Below are 17,430 nucleotides of genomic sequence, written 5' to 3'. Positions count from 1 at the left end.
GTTTTTGCTTCTGTGGACGTGGTGGAGTTTCGGGCGTAAACATTTTTAAACTCGCGGGTGCAGCGTGATCTGCTGGACCTGGCATCGGGTCCTCGCTACGTGGGTCCTACGAAGATGAAATTGGCTGCCCTTAGTATTTCCTGTGTTTTATTTTGTTTTGTTTTGTTTATGCAGTTTTGATGGGTGTGTGACAGACGTGTACGGGGCGTTTATGAAAATACGGAACAATTTGCGTCCCGTATTGATTCAATACGGGACGCAACAATTAATTGTCAAATAAAGGACGATTCCGTATTTTAAGGGACGGGTGGCAACCCTACCTGTCAGTGATTGTAGTGTTGTGACCAGTTGGTATATTTAGAAGACAAAGATGAGGAAAGACCCTTAAATATTAAGGATTTAATGGGCAAAATTTGACTTTTTGTGCCTTCAAGTACAAAATTCCTGTTAACAGGCGTTAATGCAACTGGTTTGAGTATTAAAACACAGCATTAGCTGACAGGGGGGTTGGAAGAGAGCACAAATGGATGCACAAGCAGTTGAAACAAACAAAATGTAAGCTTTATGACAACTGACTAAAGGCGGGCGATAGTTAAAAACAGAATAAACCCAACAAATACCAAACAGAAATCCAAAAGGGAAGTCAAACACAACAAGGAACTCAGGCAGCTGAACAAGTAAATAGAAGACAAGACAGAAGTGAAACTAGTGAGAGTGGAGCAGGAAATCAAAAAGGGCAGGATAACATCCCAAAGGAGGAAGTAAAGCCACAAGAAACACAGAAGGGATATTTGAAAAACATAACAGGAATTAATGACAAACAAATCCAAGACCACAACACCATCATGATGTGTTCAGGAAATTTCTTCTGATTTCAATATAGTAGATTCAGTGCTCATAGCTGTTACTCCTTTTAAGTATAAACAGTAGTACTTATACTTACAAGTCCTGGAGTGTATGCAGAGTACCTTTTAAGAGTATTCACCCCCTTAGAAGTTTTCCCTTATTGCTTTTCAACATTGAATCATGAAAATTATTAAGGTGAATTTTCTTTTTTTTTCTTTTTTTTTTTTAACATGAATTTACAAAGAATGAAAAGACTAACATCACGAAGCACGGTGGTGGCAGCATCATGACGTCAGGATGCTTCTTGGCAGGAGTCCTGTAAGGCTTGTACATGTAAAGTGCAAAATTATTGCAGCAAAGTATAAAGAAATCCTGAAGGAGAACCTGACGCTGTCTGCAAGAAAACAGCAACTTGGTGAGAAGATTTGTTTCCAGTCAGACAATGACTCAAAGCTTACAGCCAAAGCGGAGCAGAAATGGTTTAAAAACCACATAGTGAATGTTCCGTAGTCAGTCCAGATCTCATCCAGTTGAGAATTTGTTGCTGGGCTTGAAAAAGGCTGTTTAATCATAATCTCAATGCAACCTGGCAGAGCTTGAACAGTTTTGCACAGCGGAAAGAGGGAAATTTGCAGCGTCCAGATGTACAAGACCGAGAGAATCCACACAGGATTAATGCTGTAATTGAGGCCAAAGGTGTATCTTGTAAATCCTGACTGAATCACTTATTTTACATTTTATATTTTTCATGAATTGACATTAGTTTGTAGAAATCTGTTTTCACTTTGACATTAATTAAATTGATTCAATATTGAAAAGCAAAAAAAGGAGCAGAGTAACATTATAAGCAACAAAATGTACATCAGCCAGACCAGCCTCTGATATGATAGAACCAATATTATTGCATTTTATTGAGGCACTTTATTATATAAATGAAACTTCAATATTTAAATGTAGTGTTTTTCATATGTGTCTCTACACGCTTGTTCCTAGCACATTTACAGCTTCGTAGGAAATAACTTCCTGTCACGTGAAAGTGTCTCGCCGTCATTAAATGAAGAATTTTAATGAAGTGTAATTACCCGCTTAGCGCCAGGCCTCTATAATACCAGATACGCTTTGAGCGAGGCATGAAAACAAATTTCAACACCTGCTGCTTACTGCTGTCAGTGACTGGGCTTAAATAGTATTGTACCATGACCTTAGGGTGTGTTTAGGGGTGTTACATTAGACACTCAACGCTCACTATGTAATATTCTAGTTTGGAATACCGCCCTGCTCGGCTTCATTACATGCTAACATGATGGGACCATGGTGAAATGTATAGCACCATTGGCAGTGGGGATACAATAAGTGTAAGGCTGCGATCTGTGAAGGCTGCCGCGATGCTTTTCAGGGACTTCAAGACTTCGCCTTGTAGTTTTCTAAGCTTTCCTCTGATTGACAAGGCAGGTGCTCCCTCCTTCTCACTGGTCTCTCAGGGTTTTCTCCACGTGGATTTGGCTCTAAGTATGATCCCTATGGAGCATATTTATCCCAGAGTGACTGAAGGCTCTGAAACAACTGCCGTTAATTATTTAATGTGAATCAATCAGCGGCAGAAGAAACATTCAGGTGTTTTACTTAATAAAAAATAGCAATGGCGCTTTTTAAAAACACTTTATTGTAAGTAAAATTCCTGCATTTTTAATCCTATGGAAAAGTATCATGAGCTAATCCAAAGAAAAGCATTTGTTATTGAGAAAAATAGCACCTGGCTTATAATTATATATTATGTAAGCAATTTCCCAACTTTTCAGCTCCCAACACCCAAAATAACGGCTCCAGAAAAGCATTGCAGCTGTGCACACATCATTCAATGTGGAAGCACACAACACCATCTTGTGAACCTCACTTTGGAAAACACTGTATTACAACTGTTAACGTGGATGTAGCAACCCAGAGGAACACTCCATGGGCTCACAATATACACCTGAGGAGGTTGTGAGGTAGGAAGTTAACAGCAAAACCCTCCTTTTTTTTTGTATATTTCTCTAATCTTTGCTGTTTTTCTGAAATATTTAAGTTTGAATTTTTACAACCAAAAGTAACCACTGGTAACCGCTGGTGTAAAAGTATTTTATATGCATATCATATATATTAGACAAAATACTGACCCCAAAGTTCCTTGTAACTTTATCCATGAAATATATGCAGAGATGTAATCTGAATTGTAGACGCAAAAGAATATTTCAGGGCTGTTCCACTTGAAAACATCATCATATTATAACAATAAGTCATCGTCTCTGATGTTATTGAGCCTGTTTGAATTTGATACAACAACAATGAAGAACAATATAATTGGTAACCTTTGACAAATTGAGGCTGGCTGTATTTAAATAGCCCAGTCCCAGCACATGTGCCTCCACAGTGGGCTGTCCTCTCATTGTTTTCTGTTATTTTCTGCTTTTGTTCATTCTAAAGAAATACTTTGTTAAGTTAGGTGCCAAAACTACTTGCTTATGCACCCATGCAAACACTAAACACAAAGCTCTGATTGTCTTATATTCCGCTATGACTGCACCATAACTCCTAAAAACCATACAGCATTCCCAGTTTCAGTTTTTACATGTTTTGTGGTGTGACTGGGTTGCCACTGTTTTTTTTTTTGAGGAGTGACTATACATGACATTAAGCAGTTTGTTTTACAGTGAAGTGAATGAGTCTGTGTTACCTGATTTGACAGAATCCTCTACATTATTCTTTTATTTCTGACCATCTGATAAACAAAAATGTCTTTTATGCTTGAATCATGAAACTAACTCAATTAACTCTATTGACAAAATTGATTAAAGGAATTGCTTTTCCTCCTCTGATCTTCCTAACGAGCTCTTCAGTCTTGTGGACATTTTGACACACTGCAGGATGCTAAGCAAATGTCATAACCACAGATTTTACTTATAGCTCCGGCTGAGCAGCTAATAAACCACGCATGGTTAAAGTGTCCAGATTTACAGTGTGAAAATGACAAGCTAAAATCAACTGACCCCCCCATGTTTTAGTGCAACATAAACCTCGTAACCGCCCCTAAATCTCCACATGTCCTGCCTGACACATGGAGTCATGTTGACTCAGACGGTCTGCAAGCAGCACAGAGTCATGAGATTTATGAGGAACATGCAGCTCTGCAGCAGCAGCCGCTGTCAAGTGTGAAATCTCCGCTTTCTTCCTCTGTCACATTATTTACTGCTTATAAACTCTAGCGCTACTAAAAACAATATGCTGTCAATGAACTGTTACAGGTCAGAAGCGCAAAACTGAAACATACAATCTGAATAATGTTCATTCTTATTAAGTCACAGATGTCAATGACACAGAGACAACAGTTTCATCCAGTTTGGGAAAATGCTAACTGTGGTTCTGACTTATAATAAAAATTACATTATTCAATATAAATACTGCCAATTATAAAGGAATGAACAAATTTACCACTTCCTTTAGCCAGAGTCTAACGAATTCTAGTGGTCAAACCAATAACTTAAAGCTCAACTAAAGATATTTTGGACTTTAGTGGATTAAGATGAGTCGGTGTAACATAAAGGATTTATTTGTAGTATCGGGCCCACTGAGAATTACAATTGAGCTCTGTAGCTTTACTAATAAAACGAGGTCTTTTTTAGCCAAATTACAGCACTGTGAATACCTGAAAACTGTGTAAGCAGAGAACTGCTGCTGTTCAAACGGTGCAAATAATGCATATTAATTGCACAAACCCTAATTGAAATCACATATAATACATTTCTACTATTTCATTTAGCAGATGCTTTAATCCAAAGCAACAAACATCTGAGAGTAGATACAACACTAGCAAGGATTTAATTTAATCTAGTTTATTTGCTGTTATGTTATTTAGCTTCTCTTGATGGGACTAGTTAATATACACTGAATAAAACATATAAAGGCAGCACATAGATGCTCTTCTGTTCCGACTTAAGTGAAATGTCTGATTTCTGTTGTTCGGCAAATTTTGCACAAAAAGTTTTTGAGCTCTTTAACTTCACACAGACACTCCTTTGACCAGTGACTATAAAAGGCCACCTTAAAATGCAACTTTATTCAAATGACCCAATGGCACAGATGACAAGAGGATAAAAGGAAAGGGGCTGTTAATGCTAACTGTCGGCTTGGGCCGTAGCCAGGCCCTTGAAAATCAACAACTCCAGCATTTGTTGCCTGAGTAATAGTTTCAGACGGCTCTGGATGTCCAACAACGTGATCCTGTCCTCCAAAATGTCCACCAACTTCACTGAGTCCTTCAGTACGAGTAGGAAAACATTACACCAGCAGCATCGACACCCTCAGTAACTCATGATGCAAATGGCAGACAAACTGACCTGTGATGTCTGGTTGGAACAACAAATACTCCTTCCTCTATGTCAAAAAGAATGGATCACATTTAATAAAACATCCAATGCCGCATTTATTATTTAGTTTCATCGAAATCTACAGAAGAACTGCAGCAAGTTCCAATATGCAGCACATTCAACCTGTCAAAGTGCCCTGAAAAATGGTGAAAGTGGAGAACTGGTGCTGTTTTAAGGTCAAACGGTGCTCACGCCCATCACTGACATGATCTGAATCGTTTGGGAGTCTTTGAACCTTGGAAATAAGAAACGTCACAGTAAAATCACAGTTAACGCAGTTATACCTGTGAAAATACTTTACTGATGCATCTTTTATGGTATTTAGCTTCTTTCAGTGCAACTATTTAGTATAATAAGAAGCAAAAATACAAATTAAATCACATTTATGACCAGTTTAGCTCATCTCAGTGGCTCTAGGTCACTTGATCATGTTTATGTTTCCAATAAGCTGATACTCCTCCTCCTATATATTATAGACTTGCTGAAAGCAGCACGTTCATGTGTGGTCTCAGTCTATCTGCAGATACACATGATTCCATTCCTAAAGATCATGAGAGTCACGTGTCTCAGTGTCGGTGTCTCCTGCTTCGCGGTACATGAACATCTATCAGGCTCCATGCTGATAGGCCTCCCATGATTCATTATGTGTTTATGTTGAAAGTGAATTTGTTCAAACTGAGCTGCGCTGCTGGTTTAAGGTTCCACCGAGGAGCTGGACAGTTCGGTAGGAAAACATTTCAAGACACGTTTAATTGCGGCTCATCGTGTTACTCGGCTGATATCACGTGAAAAACGCAGAGCGATGAGCAGCTTCTCTCAGTTTTAGCTCTGCCAACACCTGACGGAGGCGGATCTCTTTTCATTCCGACTCTCCTCTTTCTCTCAGCTGTTGTTATCACCTTATCCCTCACGGTATTCAGCGAGACAGCAGAGGACTGGAAACAGGACGAGGAGACTCCTTCTGAGAAAGGCCTGGCCGCTGATTGGACGAGGGCAGAGGGCACTAAAGTGTCGAAGCTCAACACTGAGCCTCCCAAAATAAGAGGATCTTCCTCCCAGTCGGACTAAAAACAGCCGGACTGGCACAAGGATGGGGAGCGGTGATGTTGACACAGGGATTTTGGGGACATTCTGTTTTCAAAGCCGTGTTGTTGTAAGGCTGTGATATTCCGCTATGACTCATACTTATAAATACACAGATAGGTGTTCACATTAGCTCCTGCCAAAAAAGGACAGAGGCTGGATCACTGGCAGACAGGTAGTCGCCCTCCGTTTTAACTCGTCTGCTAGTTGTTAAGCTGCTTCACTCCTAGTTCCCAAGTAGTTCGGTGTTGGAGGGTTTTAGATTTTAAGCCAGCAGCATAAACACCAGTTAATGTGGTAATGTATGAGGCACATTTACTCAGTTTGTTTCTTCTGATTAAAGGATCTTTGTCAGCGTCTCAGCCCAAAACAAACTTCAGCCCCTTCGTTTTTAATTTCAGCCAGAGAGGTTGTGCACACAAGAGCCAACAAAGTATAATCTATTATCTTAACTTCTGCCATCTTTGTTTAACTCCTTTTGTGTTGGACTGTGTGTGGAAACAGACACACAAAGACTGGAGCACAAAAAACATCAGTGAAAAAGTAGCAGTGAAACAGCAGCAGACAGTCTCACAATGTAAGTAATGTCAATTTTTAAATATCTGTAAAAAAAAAAAAAAATTAAAAAAAAAAAGGTGAAGATTTGCCAGCAAAAGTGCCTAAATTTGTGCTAAAAAACAGTTGAATACTAACATTCTAAAACTAGGAACAGCAACAGCAAATATCTATAAAAACTTTTTAGCTGATTAAAATACAGTAAAAAAAAGTGTAACTGTATGATCACACATTGTAAAAGTTATTACTATTTATAAAAATACATGTTTTTATGTCAACATTCTTAGTCTCTTTTGTTTTTTTTTTTACAGTTAACAAGCAAATTCATCCTTTTTAGTGATTTTACAAGTTATTATCAGTAACTTAACAAAACAGGGAAGATCTGCAACATAACAGTTACAAAATGATTTGCCATTTTTCAATCAGTAACACGCAATTTTTATTTCAAATAATGGCAAGTGTCTCTAATTGTATCTTTGATCATTTAAATACAGCAAGAAGTGAAACAATTAGCAGTCAAACATTGTAAAAGAATTAGTAACTGTTTGCAAAAATACAGATGTTTGACATTATTTATGGATTTTGTGCATTTTTTTCTCAAATATTGGATTAACACGTAAATGAATGATTTCCTTCTGTCATTTAATAACATGGGAAAATCTGTAAATTGTGAAATTAAAAAAATTAAGTTGTAAAATGTTCATTTTTGCATTGCACACCGCATAGAAATTAAACTATATAAAGTGTATATAAGTTAAGTAATAAGCTGGGGGTACAGCTGAAAAGTCTGGCATTATAAAATGTTTTGTTTCAGCTAATATAATTATTGATGAATTATAAATAAAGGCCAAAAGAAAAAAGGTTTACTTTGAATTTATCCAAGTTAAAATTTTCTACTTTAGCCTATTTATCAAGGTGCACTGGCAATAATGTTAACGTCAATTCAATGAAAACACAGAAAAAACATGAAAAAATACACAGAAATCAAAATGAAGATAAAAATAAATGATCTCACCCTTGAATACTCACTGTATATAAAGAAAGCAAGTAGGAAGCAACCAGGATGAAGCAGCTGCATTGTGGTTGAGGTTGTGCTTCTGAGTATCCAGCCTCCATGTGGAAGTCTAGTTCAGTATCCCTCATGCAGACCACCAGGAGTGTGTCACTAAGGTGGAGGTGGTTGGGGTCAGTGTAGGGTCATGGGTGATTCAAGCCTCACAAGGGCTACCGCCAGCAACCACCAGCCTCAGTGGAGGTCTGCAGGTACAGATAATGATCCAGACAGCTGTAGAATAGCGGTTCACGAGACCTGAATGGGAGCAAACGGGGAAAGCAACACAAGGCAATAAAGTTCCAACTAATCAATCTCAAGTATTTCCTTATCACGACTGATGAAGTCTGTCGGTAGTACATGGTTGCTATCATTTTATAGCTCAGACGTGGTATGTAACATATCTAAATAAAATACTTAGTGCTTAAGTAGCTTGGATTTTTAGGCCCGTAACTAAATGTCAAACACACTTTGGCTTAAACAGTGAAGTGTGGGATATCATTCTTGTCTTGTGAGGGCCACCAGTTTCAATGGGAGGGACTCACATGTACGAAGAACAGGGAACTCTAAACACAACATGCTCAAAGGTAGTAGTACTTCCTACTGCCTTTACTCTACCACATCTCTGCACAGCATAAAGTTGTTTGCTGCAATACTAATGCAACTGTGTTCAAAATCTTCCATATTTTACCTTCAACAGTGTCGCTCTTCTCTGAGATTAAATTGCTGCAGTGTAACTTTAGTGTATGTGATAATGATCTTACCTTTTCATGCGCAGAAAACCTTCATGGTTCCTAAAAACTGACAAAACACCACAAGAACTTGTCAAAGTAAAACAATTACTAGAAAGAAAAAAACATGCAATAAAGAAAGTAACAGAAATAGATTTCCATTTTAGATTCAGTTTTTATTTGACACTGTCGTTTTGTGGCATGGTTTTAAACAAATTTATCAAATAAATACATTCAAATCTACTTTTTGTGTCATGGCCTGATTCTGAGGGACCCATTTTGCCAAGTGTCAATCCCAGTGATTCCAAAGCCAGCCAACCTCTTGAATACAGACAACAGCCCTTGAGAATAGAAGCCTCTCTAAACATTTACATGAAACGTAATGAAGCATTTGGAGGGATAACCTTAAATTCCCTCTGTGTGTGCAGTCTATTTAAGCAGTATTTACTAAATAAACTGTCACAACAGTTGACACTTGTTGGGGAAACAGCAGCAGCTGCTCTAATCCCACCGGGGTAAACCCCAGGCCGTATTATGAAGGATTAAAGTGCTGAATGGAGGCTTTCCAGTTCAAATGTGGCAAACCGACACAGAGGCAAGTCTGGTTCCCCCATTAGTGAGAGAAACACATTTGTGTGTTGGGGTTTTCATTGAAATCAGACTGAAACTGATGGGCAAATTAAAAAAGTTGGACCTTAAATGAATGTTGAAATGAATGATGTGCGGGTCCCATCAGCCCACAGTTTATCAACAAACTGTGATTCAACAGTACATCATATCACTAGTACGGACTTTTTTTCAGTAATGAGTATGACTTTAGCTGTAATGCCTATTACAATTAAAGTTCTTTACGTTTTTGACTGTTGTAGTGTTAAAACTAAATCCGAACCTGAGTAAACAGAACCTGCAACTGAGACCTTACTGTCTAAAAACCTGAAAAAAAAATCATGTCAAGTAATAAATACTTTATTTTCACATTAAAAATTGCAGTCAGCAGCAGGACACAATATCTCTTCTATACTGTACAGGTTTAATTTGTCAGTGCCAAACATTTATCCTCTTTATATAGCGTTATGTACAGCAATTAAAAACTGTTATTTTTGTTCAGAAATGTTAACAAAAAACGAAAAATCTTGTTAATCATCGGCCGCCTCCATTAGCTGCTCCGCCGCCGGCTCCTCCTCCGGACTGATCCTGAGCGCCGGACATCATCAGGAAGAGAACCAGAGGAACGATGTACATCCACTGGAGGACAGAAACAAAGGGGAAGTAAATACAATATCTTTGTCTTCAGGGTAACAAATTATCTGTGATTACTGACAAGAGTTCCACATTGGACATCCCAGATTAGGCTTATTTTCTGAACAAAAGAAAAGAAAAAGTAAAGTGTACAAGTGGGTGAGAGGCTGCAGAGTAAAGATATCAGGGTCAAACACCAAACACACTCAGATTTAGTGTAGAATCATGGTTTAACAAGCGCATGTCTTAACAGAAGGATTTTTGATTGAATCAAATTTGATCTCCACATTTATCTGCCTGAATTGTATTTGGCATTGACCTTGAAAAGACCGTGAGTGAGTGGAAACTAAAGAACATGTGGAAAGAGAGGGGTAGAGGTTCAGTTAGTGACGTTGCCTAGATGTTAAATCCAAAGTTTGACAGACAGAGGAGGGAGGAGGGACAGAAGAGCCACAAGTAAGAAGACTGTACTTCAGTGGGAATCAGCTCTGCTCTCTGCCTCCCCCTGCTGGGGGCTGTGCCGAATTGGAGACCATGAGGAAGATTGCACCTCCAAGAATCAAATACCACTGCAACACAGCACAGCACCAAGTCAACACACTGTCACTGGATGCTGCACAGAGCAACAACACAGAGACAACACAGATAGATCATGAACGAGTTCAGACACGCCAAGCGATGGGACACGGGATGAACATATTTCCAAATGTATAGTTTTACACCAAATGACAGCTTGAAAAATCACAAGTCAGACTCTTACTATTTTATATTTTTTGACTTGTGTCTAAAACTTAACGTCTTTGCAAGACGAATATTGGTAAATGAGTCTTTAGCTAAGAGCATCCCACATAGAAGCAGTATACAGCTGAGGGTCAAATCACGAAAGAGACTCAGGGTGATTTCACATCTAATCTGTTTGGTTCAGTCGACCCTCTGAAGCCCAAAACCAGCTGACAAGTTAACAAGGCATGCCGTCTTTTTAAAACACTGCCAAAACAGAAAGAACTGTCTGAGAAGTTTCCGAGGTCCCTGAACTACTAATATGTGTCGTGTCATTCTGTTGGGAAAAATCGAACCATACCTAAGCTTAAAATTTCATTAATTACTCAATGTGCCATTTAAAATTCTCACATTGAACTCTGCCAAGCAGTGTGCCATTTTCCAAACCCACATGCTCTCTCCTGCACGTGCACTGTTCTGTCGAGGTCAATCTGGATGTTTCAACAAGATAATGCCCCTTGAACACATCCAGGGGTCAGCAGAACTTGGCTGCAGGAGCACAGTATCCAGGTCTTAGAGTGGCCAGCTCAATCCCCGGACATGAGCCCCATTGAAAATCTTATTTTTTGTTCGGTTTTGAACACATTCTGTTATTTGTTGACTTTGACACCAACAATGTTGAGAGCTGACATTGAAACTGTCAAGAATTTAATTTGGTAATTTTTCTTATAAACAATCAACAAAAAAATATCATTTGTATGTGTTTGTGTCTGTCTAATGCAGTCACACCTTTTGAAACACAAAAAAGACTTTTTCCACAAATATTTTATGATAATATTTGAGACTGTGTAAAATTTTAAGGGTGTCTGAAAACTATTTTTCCACCATTGTGTAGGGGGTGAAAGTATTTACCATTAATTGTTTCTTTTTTTTTTTAAATAGTCATTGGCTTTGGCTATGAAAGGAAGCTGGTAACACTTATTGTGCTTACAATCACGCTACTGTAATCAATCGTAAAGTGTCCAAATAGGCCCAACTTTTAGTATCACAGTTGTTTAAATGTTGTGTACTATGTTTGTCGCAAAAAAGGTAGTAAAAGCCCAGCTCATGCATAGTTGTGATAGTTTTGCCTCATCACTGCCGAGTTAATGCAGACAGAAAAAGCGAATAACCAGCCTCTAACCAGACAAAAGTAAAGATGCTAAAAACAAGAGGTCTCCCTGCCACGATTAGGGACCATGAATCTGAAAAAGTAACACTAGGGTCTCCCTTCAATGTGGCATCTTGAAAAGTCTGAGCATCTGTAGCACACCAGCAACAATTGTTTTTCCAAAAACTGACTGCTGATTGGCAGGTTATTCCTGCTGCTAGCTTACCTTTCTGACCGACATCAAACCAGCTGTCTGTTTTTTGGCAGCACATAGAACTCTCACTGTTGTTTTTACATTCATTCCAATATGCTGAATGCTTGAATGCATTTCTATATTGATTCAGCTTACAGCCTCTTGCAGAAACACCTCGGCACTGTGCCTAAGTTACTCTAAAGTAGGGAAAACTCTGTAAGCATAAACTAGAACAAAACTAAAAGTTAATGAGCATATTTTTTTCCTTAGTCTGAATCAAACTATAGGTGCTAAAGCACCTTAAAACAGAGTGAATCCAAACACAGAATCCAACAGGGAGAGCAAACATACAGAGCAATAGAAGAAAAAAAACTGCAGTACTGATGAGCCTACTATCTTAACACATGCTGCACACACACACAAGTCATGGCGGGTCTGACAAAGTACAAAAAATGATGAGCTAAATTGGTATTTTCATTCATTCATTAACTGCACAGAAAATTACAATCATCACGGACCAACTACAGAAGGCAGAGAGTATATCTTTAGGCATAGCCTGCTAGTCTTATCAGCAGTTTTCACTGAGCACTTACATATTTAGCAAAGAAGGATTTCTGCTCTTGTGGATTCTTCCCTTTCTTCTCAGATTCCTGTTCCATTCGTTCGAGGAACAGAGCAGTCTCAGGTCTGCAAAGAAGTTGACAATTAGTATTCAAACAAACTCTAAAACAGAGTGTATCTGAAAGGCAGAAAAGGTGCAGAGAGACTTGCTCCTCCTATGGGCAAATGATCTGGAGCTGCTGAGCTGAGGCAAGTACAACCAAATCAAAGGCATTTGAAGTAGCTACACTGACGCACAAGAGGATTTGACTAATGCACAGACAGCCTCAGATATGGACAGCAGCAATATATGTGCAGTGTAGGTTTAACAAGGAGCTCAGATAAGAAGAGAGAAAAATCAAAGTGAGAACCACACAAGGTTCTATAATAGCAGCAGGTTTGGAAAACAGAGAACAGATAATGCAGGACTGACCCTGGTGCATTGACAGGAGCCATGATGCTGAGTGTGGTGTTGAAAACCTCCAGATCAACTTCATCCTCGACCTCAGTGCCTCTGCAGGCTCCAGGTAACGTCACTATGGAGACACCGATGAGGTATCCAGAGACGTCGGTGTGGAGGGAGATCACATCGCTCAGATGGGACTCGACCATGGCACACTGAGGATCAGAGAAGACAGGCTCATATTAGTGCTAAAGCAATATCAGTATAACTTTTTTGCAAAACACATGACCCAGTTTATTGTTTAGAAATATTTACAGACTGGCTCTGAAGGGCTGTAAGTCTGAACTAACACTGATTAAATAGCTTCAACTTTCAGATTGAAAACATTTTTATCCTTCCGTGAAGTACACAGAGATGGTTACCTTTAGTAGATAGACACTGCCTCTTTTGGAAACATTGAATATTTGTACATTAATTTTACTTTATGCACATAAAATAGCAATGTCCCCATTCAACCTCACAGACTGGAGATAATCAAAGCCTTTTTTACTGATCGGCACTGGTTTTAACCTAAGCTCTTCGTTTACGTCTGCTGTCATGGAAAGGGAGCACAACTTGTGGCAGGAAGATAATGCTGCAAATTTTTAAGAGTTTTCTTAATCAAAAAACTGTTTTATCGGTTAATTATACCTATATGATAACTCAGATTCAGCACAGGAGATATTTGTCCTGTGCTGATGTTGTGATTCTACTAAACAGACACATGATTTGGGCTCCAAGGTCAGCTCTGTTCTGTTCATTACTGAAATACAGGAGCATTGATCTTGACAATCCCGGCCCTCTTAAAAACAGGAGCTCTGACAACAGGTTATTAACCATCACAGAAGTCTGTGTTATGTTGGCCTGTTGCTAGCTAAACCCTCACAATGCTATCTGTAACTGCTGGTAGTTTGAGTGACAACGTATTTCTAAAAAGTACCTCTTCTCCCAATTCCTAAAAAATTATGTCTTTACAAACAAGTAATTCTATTTTGAATTACCCAACAGTTTTACCTGGGTCAGCCTTTTCTTTTCAAGGAACTTAGGGCAACTATACTGTAAACTTGTAAACCAAAAAAACCCAAGAACACTCAGAGAATATTTAGTCTGGCCAACAGCACATTTTTGAAAAAAGCCCAACCACTTTTCTTTGTATTACTGAGCATTTTAAAGTAGTTATTTTAAGTGTAATTGCTGGTGAAAATGAGTGAAATACATACAGCTCTGACAAATGCTGTGAGATAACCTTCCATCTGCCGCTCCGTCTGTCTGTCAGCCTGCAGGAAGACTCGAGGAACTCGGATTCTGTACAGTCCGTCCACTGCGGCCACTTCCTGTGGAGACACCCACGTTCAAAGCAAACATGTTCGAGATGCACCTTCATGCTGTGATATATTTATCACAATTTTATTGCACAACTTCTACCGCTGACTCAGTTTTTCAGGTGCAATACTCCAACAGCTTGATAGTTTCCTTTGCAAATTTGTAAGAAACTCTTTGTAGTAGTCTTTTGGTCTTCTTGTGGCAAAATGGGTTCACAAAGTGAGAAACATTTACGTGAAATAGGACTGTAGGATATATTGTATCAGCTCGATGCTGCTATGAGCACATTAACTGAAACACATCATGCTCCAACAGTTTTTGGTGCTTAATAAAAACAAAATGAAATGCTGCAGGTTTTTTAAACAGTAATCTACAAGAGAAATCGCTCTGACACAACATAATTTACTCTGAAAAGCATTCCTGAATATTTTGAGTGTTTTTTTAAAAACATTATTTACAAGACACAGAGTTTGTTGACATGCAGGCTCCACATGTGCACAGCAAAATGAACAATAGAACAAGTAAGACACACAGACGAGGAAGACGTGGTAAGAAAAAGAAACACAACATCGGGTTAATGAAAATATTTCGGCAACAGAAAGGATGATGTTGACCAAAAACAGGTACTCTGTCAACAATGTGTAGCAAATGTTTAATCATTTAAATCGGCACCGCAAAGCTCTGCATGATGAGTGCAAAGCAGGACCTGAATGCCATCCAAAGTGAAGAAATGATTGAATGACTTTGCTAATGTTACACAACATGAGGGAGAAAGGTTCCAATCATATATTCCTATATATATATATATATATATATATATATATATATATATATATATATATATATATATATATATAAATATAAATAAAAGATAACATTAAATTCATCAAAAATATAGTCTAGACATTTTTAATTTGGTAAATGACTATTCTAGCTGGAAACAGATGATTTTTAATGGAATATCTCCATAGGGGTACAGAGGAACATTTCCAGCAACCATCACTCCTGTGTTCTAATGCTACATTGTGTTAGCTAATGGTGTTGAAAGGCTCATTGATGATTAGAAAACCCTTGTGCAATTATGTTAGCACATGAATAAAAGTGTCAGTTTTCATGGAAAACATGAAATTGTCTGGGTGACCCCAAACTTTTGAACGGTAGCATATATATAATAAAACAACAAACATGAAAAATCTTTAGCTTTACTACATCAGTCCACATATTTTCAGCCCAATGATCACAGCTTACCTTCAGTTTGGTTCTGTCGTCCTCTGAGAGCTGGTTCTGAGACAGTGAGACACTCGGCTCCCTTCCAGCTTTCAACACCAGAGCGCCACGCACCCGAAACTTTGCTACATCATCTGAAACAAGAAAGACAGTAAGAACAGAGTCAAGTCACTGTCATTTAAATAAATATGCAGCTTATTTAAAACACCACTCGTACAGCCAAGGTGCTTTCCAACAGAGAATAAGACTGGCATATTGAATTTACCGAACAAGTTTAAATATTAAGGTTAAGACCCTGCAGTAATATTATGTAAATTTACCCAAGTCATTTGAAAGAACAGACAGGACGAATGAATGATTGCATGACTGTAGAGCTAACACGAATGCTACATATTTAATATCAAATTTTTGAAAGAAAATCCAGCAAAAAGAGCATGTTAAAGATAAATTACCTCAGCATCTACTAACAAAATCAGAACTATATGGCATTCCTCATTACATTGCTATATACATGTGTTTAAGTATGAATGCTGTTTAGTGAAAACATCCAGTTGCAATTTTCAGGCAGATATTGCCATTTGTGATATAATTTAGGGTCAAGCTTCATTTTTACATTCATTATGTACTAGAATTAAAACTATCACCATAAAAACGGTCATATATTTTATTGCTGGGGTGACAGTTTAATGATATAGATTGCTTGCAACATGTACTGATTATTATTTAATGGCACTGAAGATAGAACAATTATCACAAAAGCTGTGACTGTATTAAGTTAAATAGAAAATGCAGCAACAGTAAAAACTGAAAACAAATTAAACGAGCAAATTATTAATTGTTTGGGGGCAGCATCTAAGTATTGCAATTACGCTATAAAATTATATAAAGGGATGATTAAAAAAACACAAAAACTCTGGTCAGACTCCCTGCATAATGTACATCCTAAATTGCAGCCTTTGGGAATTGCTAATTGCAGTTACACATTCTGATTTAAAATCGGTTAATTGATCAGGATTGACTCTTTTCGTTTTTACAGAACAATTTGGCATTCCTTAAAACACCTCCATTTATGCTGTACCAGCTAAATGAACTTATCGATACATCAAAAAATGCTCAGTTGATATATTTTTGAATGGAGCTCTGCATGTAGGTTTCTCCATCCGGACGTAGACATCGCTTGCAGCACAGGGCTACTTAGTTAGCTTAACATCATTAGCAATAACGTATTGCACAGCATTTTAGAGGCAAAATAATCATAACACTTGCTCACCGACTTCAAATGAATGTTCAAGAGGCACAGAGAAACCGCTGAATTCAGTCTCCAAGTTATCACCGACCTGAGAGGAAAAATGAAATCCAGTGTTAGCCGTTAGCCGCTCACACATGCTAATGCTAATCATTTAGCTTCCGCTTTGCTGCATTTAGAATAATCAAGGTTAAAAAGCTAACATACGTCACTTACCCTCCTGCCGTTATTACAACATACAAAATCTGTGCATGCGATAAATAAAACAGTAGAAACAACAGCAACGTTGAATGTTGGTAGACGAGCCATGTTGACAGGAACGCCAGTCAAGTCTGTCCCCACAACATCTGCACTACCGGGTTTCTTCTTCTGCTGATGAATCTCCAGCACACAGTAGAGAGTGGTGCTGCCCTCTACAGGCAACGATCTGCCGCTTCTATGTTAACCCTCGTGTCGTCCTGTGGGTCAAAATTGACCCGTTTTAAAGTTTCAAAATGTGGATAAAAAATATATTTTCACAGTGAAACTTCTGATGTCCTCATTTTCAACATTTTTGGGAAATCATTGAACATATTTTGGTGGAAAAAAAAGAAAGAAATGTTAAAAATGTTTCTTCAGAAC

At 38.2% G+C, this 17,430-nt stretch overlaps 1 protein-coding gene across 4 annotated transcripts; it reads right to left on the bottom strand.

Moving 5' to 3' along the window:
• Nucleotides 1-9,619: 9,619 nt before the first annotated feature.
• emc10 (ER membrane protein complex subunit 10) lies at nt 9,620-17,183 on the bottom strand. Of its 4 annotated transcripts, none has more exons than XM_023276557.3 (8): nt 17,026-17,183; nt 16,834-16,900; nt 15,585-15,697; nt 14,234-14,347; nt 13,005-13,189; nt 12,565-12,658; nt 10,380-10,477; nt 9,620-9,914 (listed from the first exon to the last, which is right to left on the bottom strand). In XM_023276557.3, the coding sequence occupies exons 1-7, from the start codon at nt 17,116-17,118 to the stop codon at nt 10,391-10,393; spliced, it is 753 nt and encodes a 250-aa protein (XP_023132325.1). In that variant the 5' UTR covers nt 17,119-17,183; the 3' UTR covers nt 9,620-9,914; nt 10,380-10,390. The 4 variants fall into 4 exon arrangements, with proteins under 4 accessions (XP_023132325.1, XP_035807023.1, XP_023132324.1 ...); XM_035951130.2 differs by having other exon boundaries at nt 17,017-17,153; XM_023276556.3 differs by lacking the exon at nt 10,380-10,477.
• Nucleotides 17,184-17,430: the final 247 nt, after the last annotated feature.

The sequence above is a fragment of the Amphiprion ocellaris genome, chromosome 19, assembly GCF_022539595.1.
Source record: "Amphiprion ocellaris isolate individual 3 ecotype Okinawa chromosome 19, ASM2253959v1, whole genome shotgun sequence".
Taxonomy (NCBI): domain Eukaryota; kingdom Metazoa; phylum Chordata; class Actinopteri; family Pomacentridae; genus Amphiprion; species Amphiprion ocellaris.
This window is presented reverse-complemented; position numbering and strand designations above follow the sequence as displayed.

Excerpts from the sequence above, each read along its gene's own strand:
- emc10 (XM_035951129.2), bottom strand. The coding sequence starts at position 17,118 with ATGGCTCGTCTACCAACATTCAACGTTGCTGTTGTTTCTACTGTTTTA. Across the intron at positions 12,659-13,004 it reads GCTCCTGTCAATGCACCAGG|ACCTGAGACTGCTCTGTTCC; the intron begins GTCAGTCCTGCA and ends ACTTCTTTGCAG. Across the intron at positions 9,915-12,564 it reads AATCCTTCTTTGCTAAATAT|TGGATGTACATCGTTCCTCT; the intron begins GTAAGTGCTCAG and ends TCTGTCCTCCAG.